The sequence below is a fragment of the Cornus florida genome, unplaced genomic scaffold (assembly GCF_030987335.1).
Source record: "Cornus florida cultivar Cherokee Brave unplaced genomic scaffold, ASM3098733v1 CherokeeBrave_3.0.0_Hap2_Chr06, whole genome shotgun sequence".
Lineage (NCBI taxonomy): Eukaryota > Viridiplantae > Streptophyta > Magnoliopsida > Cornales > Cornaceae > Cornus > Cornus florida.
In genome coordinates, this window is record NW_026775576.1 from 3,224,549 (window position 1) to 3,235,070 (window position 10,522).

The window sequence follows — 10,522 nt, forward strand, 5'->3', positions numbered from 1 at the left end:
TCCAGTCTCTATTGCGGAAGGAGTCGGCATGTAGAAATTCATTCGGAAGGGTTGGAATGTCTTTTCCTCACACATCAGATTCAAGGTTCGTGATGGTAGGCGCGTCCGTTTTTGGGAGGATTTATGGTGTGGAGATTAGTTGTTGTCTTATTCCTTTCCTAGACTTTATAGTATTGCCAAAAATAGACACACCTACGTAGTTGACTGTTATCGGCTTGATAGCAGTGGAATTACGTGAGATGTGCGTTTTAGGCATTCTTTTCAGGATTAGGAAATGGACGAGGTATGTATTTTTTTGGATTTGTTGTATCAGCAGAAGGATGTTGGCAAAGGTAGTGATGACATTTTGTGGGTCCCTTCCACCCATGGTAGATTTGGTGTTCAGTCCATGTTCTTTTGTTTCTCCAATATCGTTGGTCATGATTTCCCATGGAAGACTATATGGCGTTCTAAGGCTCCACTAACAGTCGCATTCTTTGTTTGGACTGCCAACAGACGGTAAGTATGTGGATCACATTCTTATGCACTATCATGTGGCGTATTATTGTTGGAACCTCATCTTCAGCATTTTTGGCGTACATTGGGTAATGCCTCAGTCCTCCATAGGATTGATTAACGCGTGGAGAAGATGACCAGTGAAAAGTCACACTCGTGACTATTGGAGGATAGTTCCACACTGTGTTTGGTGGTGCATACGGAGAGAGAGGAATAGCAGAAATTTCGAAAAAAAGGAATCGTCTTTGGCGACCTTGAAAATTCATATTCTTCGTTCTATTTTCTGTTATGTGAAAGGAAGCGTTTGCTCCTTGATTGATGACTTAGTTGATCTTTTGAACTCTATTGGTCCTTAGGTTTAACTTTCGTTTTTTTGTATTAGGGACGCGTTCCCCTTTTGAACGCTTTTCTAATCTACTTTTACTTATCAAAAATAAATAAAATTTCTAGAACGGTAAACTTTTGACATAGCGTTTTATTAGTGTTTTCTAGTCTCTAGACCGATGTTAGAGTAGTTCGCGTAAAGCATGATTTGCACCGAAATTAATAACGGGAAAGGGTCATTAATTCCATGTCATATGTGCTAAATGATAATTATCATGTTACAAATGTAGAATGCGTTGTGGAACCACTATGGGCAGACTATTAACGCAGTCATACAAGTACCTAGTGGCATGGTTGATTTGTTAAGGCATAGTTGAGTTGCTGGGTACGTGGTTTGGTTGCAAACATAGTTGAGTTGCCTATTATCTTATGCTTATAATTGTTGATCACATGTTATGCGTATTGTGTCGGGGGGTTATATTTGTTGTTGTATTGTTTTCGTTTGAGATGATCGGTTTATCGGTACTTTGTTGGGTTGTAGTAGAGAGGACTTGCTCATGGGATTAACCAACCTTTTGCTAATATTTCAGGTCCCAGACAATTCCAACCACAGGGTTGAGGATTAAACACTCCATAGCTTGTTGTGGTCATCTACTCTTTCCAATTATTTCAGTGTAGGTTTCATTTAATTCCCTCATTAGACTATTATGAATTTTTTTATAGTATTTTATGGTTTTGCATTTAGGGGTCCTTGTTTTATGGGACTCCCGAGATGTATTAAATGGATATATTGATTTAAGAATTTATTAGTTATTTCCTTCCGCCATTATTCCTTTCTTTATTGCATATTGTATTCCATGCTTGCTTATTATCAAGTGTCGATGTCTCCTATTTTTGTGTATAAGCCTAGCCAATGAAAATTACGGGGTGTCACAAAATCCATCTCTATGTATTTGTCAGCCACACATTCCCAACAGCTCCTCAGCAATTATCTTAACTAGAAAACTGAATAGAGAGAGAAAGACACTTGTAAAAAAAAAGTGTGTGTATATATATATATATATAGAGAGAGAGAGAGAGACGAAGTAGTTGAATATAGGCAATGTGAATTACTTCTAGAATTAGAATTTTTTTTTTTTTTTTTTTTTTTTGATAAGTTACTTCTAGAATTAGAATCTGAATCAATGAATAATACAAATGTCTCTTAATCAGCTTGCAATGATCATTAAACCGTAAGCAAGCATGGAGGCCAAGCAAAGGACTTTCGTAGACTTCTGCGAATACATAGTTATTCATTCTCAAGCGCTTTCTAGTTTCTCCAATATTCAACATGAGATTTTTCACTGTATCATAGTCTCTCAGTTCATTTTTGTTTGGTAATAACCTACATATGGTAATAGTGCTCAGTGAAAGTATCTCCCTGGATATACAATTTGATGTCCCTCCTATTCATAAGGTAATTAAACCCTTAAATTAAATACACTGAGAATTTGAAAAGCATTTTTTATACTAGATTTCAAAATTCAAATCAAGACTAATAGTGAACCTTGGACTAAAACAAAATCAACATAAAGCTGAATCCAAATATGAATTACTTTTCAGATATGATACAAACTCCAACCTAATACAATTTAAAGAAATTAATGGCATAGATAATTTAGTACAAACAAACTCAATGTATTTAAAACGTAAAATACATTGTTTAACCAGTAAATAATAGAATGTATAGAAACTAATCAAGAAGAACTAACCTGAGTGAAGCCCTTAAGCAATGACCTCAATGCAGTGTTTATATTAAGGACCCGGATAGCTCCCAATTTCAGTCCATAACATATATATGTCTTATTGACAGCAATTTGGCGGCCCACAACAAGGCCAGGATCTGAGATATACTTGGTAATGGGAGTAACTTCGAGTTGTGGCTGCACCTCACCTGGCATTCTGTCGTCTATGTCATACACCGCGTGATTGCCAATCAAATGGCGCCCCTTTGGGAGTTTACTGCTTGGCATCCGCATGGGGGGCGGATGGGGGTTAACATTTGGTGCTGAAACGACTGAAGACAATAGAGGGACACTGGGGGGCATTGAAAATTCAGAAACACCAGAAGAGGAAGACTGAACTGGAGCCATGGGCACAGGGGGTTGTGGTGGCAAATCCATATTCGAAGGCGGGGGGGCACTTAACAGAGCCATGAGTCTGGCCCCAGGATTAGGATTTGGTGAAGGGAGGTGGTGGGGAGGAGGTTGAAGAGGAGGCGTAGGATAAGACATGGATCTCTGGAGGTGCATATTAGTGATATGGTCTTGCTGTGGGTAAGGAGGAATGTGATACTGATGGTGTTGAAATGGGTGGTTGGTCTGAGGTTGGTAAGAGTAAGGGCCAGTTGGCGGTGGATAAGAAGCAGAAGGAGGTGGTGCAGGGTAAGAAGAGGGTGGGAATGGTGAAGAAATCAAATTGCTATTAGGGTTTTGTGAGTTAGGGTTTGTTGTTGTGGGTTTGAAGAACTTGTGCATATCAAATGGCCCACCTGGTTGGTTTGGATTTCCAGGGGTAGCCATGAAGCAGATACACAATTTGCTGTGATATATATATATATATATAGTTACTGATACACAGAGATCTATCTATCTAATTCAGAATATATATATATATAGAGAGAGAGAGAGAGAGAGACTGATTTACAACTATATATATAAATATAGATATAGAGAGAGATAAAGAGGGGTTTGCAGGTGAATTCTACCTTGTCCGGAAGAGTTTGCAGATTGAGATCCGATGAAGTGGAGGATTTCAAGGCCGGACCAAAACCCCAATATTGGACTACTTTTGCATAACACTGATGAATAAGTGGGGACTTGGGAGACCAAAATAAGAAGAATAATATAATAAGACCGATGAGAAATATTATTATTTAAAGTAATAAATAAATTATGAAAACCACACTTGATTTTTAGGATAATATCACTCAACTCCCTTAAAGCTTCTTCAATTCTGAACACAATCCCCCAATTTAAAATGCCAATGGAAGAAACAAAGCCTCGAGAATTTGAAGCCCTACTATTCAACTCTATAAGTTTACCCTATTTAGCTAATTAATTTAGTACCCAAAAAAAAATCATTTTTTCCTTAAAATAAACTCACAAAACACACTCCCAAACTACTGTAGCAATATATCAATTATTACAAATGTGAAAAGAACGTGCTTTCAATACATAGAAGGGCAATTGGTTTACAAGGCGAGCTTTTTCCCTCATTGCTTTCGCCCTATTTTGATACACATAAATGAGAATGGAATGCAAAGATGAAATAATTGAAGGAATAGAATGATATCACTGTTATGTTGTGTTTGGTGTACAAAAATAGAATTAAATGTCAATTCCAACCATTCATTTATTTGATTTACAATTTAAAATGGGACTAGTCATTCTATTAGAATGAAAATTCATTCAATAACTAAACCTATGGAATGGATATTCCATTCTCAAGTAAATTTTTTTTAAAATTCAACTTCCAAAAAATCTCTCATGTTCCAAGTTCAAAAATTACCACTACTTTCCACCACAACCACCTCCGCCTTTCACCACCATTGACTTCCACCATTAGCACTGCCTTCTACCACCGCCCGTCATTTTTCACCACCATCGCCACCATTGCCATTGCCATCACCTTTCACCACAGCCATTACCTTCCACTGCTACCTTCCACTACCGCCATCACCGCCGCCTTCTTTCACCACCACTACTAGTGATCACCTTCCATCACCATCACTACCACCGCCTTCTACCGCCACTGCCTTCCACCACCACCACCACCATCTTTCACCACCGCCACTGCTTTCCACTACCACCATAATTACCTCCATTGGTTTCCACCACCTCCATCTCAATTAGCTTCCACCACCGTCACCTAAACCGCTATTTCCTTCCACCACCACCACACTGCTGCCACCGCTTTTCACCAACACCACTTGTCACCGCTTTCTACCAACACCACTGCCGCCTTCCATCACTGTCACTGCCACCATTTATTTTTAAAAAAATTATAGAAGAATGTCATTTTGTTAATTTAATTTATTTATTACTACGAGTAATGTTTTAGAGAACTCAATTTGAAATTTAATCCATTCTAAATTTTAAATTGGTCTAACCAAACATTCGAATGGTTATTATCATTTCATTCCTACACATTTCATATTTATGACTAAATAATAAAATGAGAATGGTCATTTCATTCTATTCCCATGTGCATTTCTTTCTATTCCTACACACTAAACATAGCAGTTAGACTAATTTAAAACTTAAAGTGAAATAAATTTTTAATTGAAGGCGGCACGGTGGGATTGGAAGGGTGTTTTTGACTATAGCGGCAACAGCAGTGGAGGTATGAGAGGGGGGTTTTACTATCTTATGAATTGAAAAATAAACTCAAGGTGAAAGCTAATATGGAGATAAAATTATATTTATCTTTTTGTCTTTTAATTTATTTTATTTTAATTGAGAATTGTACAGTCATTCCAAAGGATTTAGAATGACCATTCACTTTTGATATAGCACACCAAATAAGGAAAAATCAATTAAAATGTGGAATGGTTATTCCATTTCTCCTTACTAAATTAGGCCTTAGCGTTTCAAAATTTTCCTAATAGATTTGGGTTAAAATCCTCCCACTGCAATGTGTTTTCAATTATAAGGGGAATTTATTTATTTATACTGGGCATAGAAAATAACATTGATGAAATCAAACATTAGAATCCAGCAGCACTCTGGGCTTCTCTAAACCACAAACGCCACTGGCCATGCCTTCATACCATGAAAGCTATTATCATGCATATATATATACCCTTCCATTCTATACAAATCTTCATGATTACAAAAATGTTTTATTTTTTATTTTCATTTCTAACCACAAGTTATTTTTATTATCAATCTAAGCCCATTGTTTAGAAAATGTAAAAGAGGAAAAAGAAAGAAAACTGTCTCGGCAAATTTACCACTATATTCTTTTATATTTACATAAAAATTTAATTACAGATTTGTCAAGGGAATAAATAAATAAATAAAAATGGCTCTCATCCGTTAACGCACTTCAAATTTTGGCTACGTCAAGAAACATGGGAATATGTCTAGTGTTATCCAAATACACAAAAGAGTGAACAAGGATTGAGAATTCATTATGAATTTATTCTTTATAAGTTTGAAGTAATATTAGTTATATCATGAAATTTTCACTTATAACAGTCATTTCCCTCCGTCCAATTTGTTATAATTATTATTTAATTTTTTAACCCATAATACAGGATTTTAGTTGTCCATACTCCGTGCTCTCTCTCTCTCTCTGTCCAAATTTTCCTTTCCATCTACAATGTGTGAAAACAAACCGATCGAAAATATCCCCCTTTTTTTTCCCTTCAATCCAAACGAGCCCATGGAGATCTCCTTATTTATGAAATTATTATGTTGGATGGGAGGAGCATGTAGGGATGGGCATTAACGGAGTCAGAAATTTTTTTCGAGGGGGGCACATTATAATTATTGTATACGGTAATATATATTTACAATATAATGTATATGTATATAAGAATATGTATATGTATATATATATATATATATAGAAAGAGATATATGTATATATATATATATATATATGTATATATATAGAAAGAGATACTAATATTTTTGGAATTAAATTAATTTATAGATATAGAATATAAGTATTAAGGAAATAATTTAGGAGAAAAAAATATGAAATATATATAGAATTTTGGGAAGACTGAGAAATTTTCATTAAAAAAATGTATATATTATTATAAAATATACACAGAATATAAGAGGGGGAGAAAATCTAAGATGGGCATGTGCTCTCGTCCTTAACTGCCTCCGTCCCTGAGAATGGAAATGGGAATGGGAATAGGGCGGGTTTAGCTAAACCCGACTCTTTCAACTCTGCCCCGTTAAAAAATTCGTCATACCAACTATGTGTCTACTCTGGGACGAATTTGTAATTAGTATACCATCATTACCCCTACTTCGGTAGACAAAGTATCGACTCAGGCTCACGTACTCTATTTAAATGCAGGGCGGGTCTGGTTATGTTACTCTTATTATATAATAATAATTTTTTTTTTTTTTTTTTTTAAAAAAAAAAAAAAAGCTCAATGTGCTCAAATTGGGCTAATAAATAAGCTAGTTCAACTTTTAAATTACTAAGTAGTGAATATTAATATATTAACTGGCAAGTTATAAGGGTCTTATAAATATTAAATATATATTTTTTATATATCTATACTATTATTAAAAGGAAAATGATAGGGTCACCGAATGATTTTCCCGAATAAGTCCGAATCTGACATATTTTTGTCTACCTTATCTACTTAAACAGTTTTCAAAAAATAATTGTTTAACACGCAATAAGTATAGCCAACCATGCCAAATTCGGTGTTAGTTCGGGGATTCCTTTTCGGTTTCCCTGTCATGACTCTTATTAAAAGTACAAGGGTATCAAGAATTTCAAATCATCATTAAAAATAAATAAATTACCAATTAAAAGTTACCCATTAAAATAAATCCTATTATACTCTTAAAAGTTACCAATTAAAATAAATCTTATTATACTCGAAATTTTTCATGACTAAAACAAGTAACCAATTAAGATAAAATAGGTAATTGTTTAATAAAATAATTTGCCAAACGTCTACCATATCTGCCTCTTTTCTCTTTGTAATTGGTGTTCAGATATTTTTTTCGCACAAGGCAGCAACGTGCTTGATCCAGTAAGTTAGATATGATTATGATTTTTTCCTTATTTTTTTATGTGTGTTTTATGTTTGGTTGGTGACAACAATGGTGATCTTGTAAATTTAGTTTGCATTGTGATTTATTTTTTATTATTTCAAAAGTATCATGAAAGTATTTTATTTATTTTTTATTCCATATTTTACCTCTATCATATCTGCTCATTTTCTCTTTGTAATTGGCGTTTAGATTTTTCTCCCAGAAGGTTGAACACCTTTTAACTTTGCAACCTTACATTATAGTTGTGCAATTTTTGTTAGAAACTATTCAACATTACATTTTGTGAATCGTGTTTCATCTAGTAAGTTCATTAGGATTATGTTTTTCGTCTTTAATTTTATTTTCATTTTCTCAGAAGTACCATGAAAGTATTTTATTTTTTATTCTTTATTTAATGTTTGATAGGTGACAACAATGGTTGATCTTGAAAATTTAGAAGTATCATGAAAGTATTTTATATTTTTATGTAACTTGAATTCTTGAATTTTTTATTTCTTTTATTTTCAATTCATTTTCTCTATTTTGCTTCTAGAGTTGCTATTGTTTTGCTTCTAGGGTTTGTAGCTGATGAAGAATTAAGAGAAAGAAGAATAATGAGAGAGAAGAATAAAAAATTGTAACTACAAAGTTAGGATTTTTAATTAGGTTTCTGCCACCTTTTCTATTCCATACAAAGTTGGGATTTAAAATAAAAAATAAAAAATTCAAGTAATTACCTTTTCTATGTTATGATTTTTTTTTTCAATTAATTTTCTCTATTTTGAATTTTTTTAATAATTGATTAGCAACATTTTATCTATTATAAGATTTTTTTTCAATAATTTCTTATTTCAAGTTGATTAGTAAATTGAATTTTTTTTCTTTTATTTCTCTTATCTCTTTTCAATCTGGTTTCGGTAATTAATTAACAACTTGATAAATTTGGTTTCTGCTAGTACAATTAATTTTGTCCACAAATATTAAAGCTATTTTATTTATACTTGATTATTTTTTTAGTTTAGTTTTGGATCATAATTATTTTTTACATATTAATTTTATCAAACACATATAGAAGTTATATTATTTCTATTTGATTACTGTTTTGTTTAATTTTGGATCACAGCTATTTTTTTTTACATATAGAAGCTACATTATTTCTACTAATTATTGTTTATTTTAGTTTTGGATCACAACTATTTTATTATTAATTCTACTTGATTATTGTTTATAAAATTTATTAATAAAAGAAAAAATAAAACCGAGCTCTTATAAATAGACATCGGCCTATAATATAGTTATGTGCACAATTAGCCCCTCTTTTTTGAAAATGTGTATTTCAGTTCATAATATTTTTAAAATGTGTAAATAAGCCCATCTGATAATTTTTTGGCAAAAAGTAAATATGAAAATCCGATTACCTTTTTGTTCCTATTTTGCCCCTCATCCCTCCCCCTAACAGATTTTGTGATGGATTTACCTATCCACCCTAATAATAATTTCATCTTTTTCTCTCTTCCTCCTCTTTCCTCTCCACCAACGAGCCACCTCATCCCACCACCATTACAGGCCACCACCCCTATCACCCCCATCATCTTCTTCTCTCCTCATTTTCTCTCTTCTCTCACTTTCTCTCTCTCTTCATTAACTCGTCCCAATTTCCACCAATTGGGGTCTGTAAACCAAGCATTATATACGTCTTAATTCCACCAATTCCACGTTATTCTCTTTCTTTCCTCTTCCTCCTCTCTCTTGTCTCTCTCTCTCCTCTTCATCAATTCGTCACAACCTTTAGCCATGTAAAATTTAAGAATTTTTAAATCTACCAATTGAAGTTAAAAGAATAATGTGGTTACTGGCAGCGACGACAACACTGGTGAGAAAGCATCATCTTTATGCTTAAACCGTGACTCAAACATTGAGTTTCTCTATCAGTGCAACCACATAGCTAAAACTCCATTGAAGACCATAATTGAAGCTCCATTGAAGACTATGGGTTGATGATTTACTGGAAAACTATTTTAGTCGGAGTTATAATGCAGACCTATTTTCGGCGGGCTCCAGTTCAATTTAAGATGAGCTTTAATTTCAGCTCTGGTATGTTTCATTCAAACTAAAAGCTCCAACGAGCTATAGAGAAGACCCGCTTTATCAACACCATGAACTTCGGTGTGGAGCTCTGAGTTGACAATTGTAACGACCCGGTCATTTGCCTTCCTTTCCTTTTTTCTTGAAATTTTACGAATGAATTTTTTTCGTTTAATTTTCTTTTCTGAGCTTTGTTTCGTGTCACTTAGTGTCATCTCGAGTGCTCGAAATTGGTTTCTGAGACTCTTTCATGTGAATTGACAACTTCCTTTGAGGATCGAGTCATTTTCGCATATTCACTTTTCGACACTATACGCCTTTCATCCTTTTCCTTATTATGTCTTTTCTCCATTTGTCACATTGTTGGCACAACCTCATTTCTCATGCTCGGTTGCATCCGGATCTTCTTGGATAATTACCAGTTTACCCTTTTAGCCTTAATTGCTCGTTTTTCTTCTTCATGTCGTTTCTCCTCCATCCGGACTCCGAATCAGGCGATTCTTGAGTCCATCTTGATTAGTTTTTCGTTGTCTTTCCAGTGGTATGCTTAGTGGCACCTGAATCCACATTTTTAGAAATAACCATTTTGCCCCTGGGGGCTTATTTGTCATATTTTTGATCTTTTGTTTCCGCATCAGTTCTCATTGAGTTTCACGACCTCATGGAAGGTGACTTTGACTTCTTAGAGTCTTATTTTCTATTTTCGCTTCTGCATATCAGATCCGTTATCGGGTCAATCTTCGGTTCATCACAAGACACGTTGGCCTAAAAACCAGGGTCGTCACAGGTGGTATCAGAGCGTCCGGGTTCAAAAACCTTAGGACGATGGGTTTTGGGTGCATGTC

General features: G+C 34.3%; 1 protein-coding gene across 2 annotated transcripts in view; it reads right to left on the reverse strand.

The window, feature by feature from the left end:
• Nucleotides 1-3,735, reverse strand: part of LOC132311056 (enhancer of mRNA-decapping protein 4-like) — a 33,412-nt gene extending 29,677 nt beyond the window's left edge. Inside the window, exons 1-2 of one of the 2 annotated variants that reach the window (XM_059808762.1) lie at nt 3,566-3,735; nt 2,571-3,399 (exon numbers count right to left, since the gene is read on the reverse strand). In XM_059808762.1, the coding sequence (XP_059664745.1) occupies nt 2,571-3,380 (810 nt within the window). In that variant the 5' untranslated portion in view covers nt 3,381-3,399; nt 3,566-3,735. Of the gene's footprint in view, nt 1-2,570 lie in introns of both variants that reach the window. The other variant, XM_059808761.1, reaches the window with a different exon arrangement.
• Between the last annotated feature and the right edge of the window lie 6,787 nt (nt 3,736-10,522).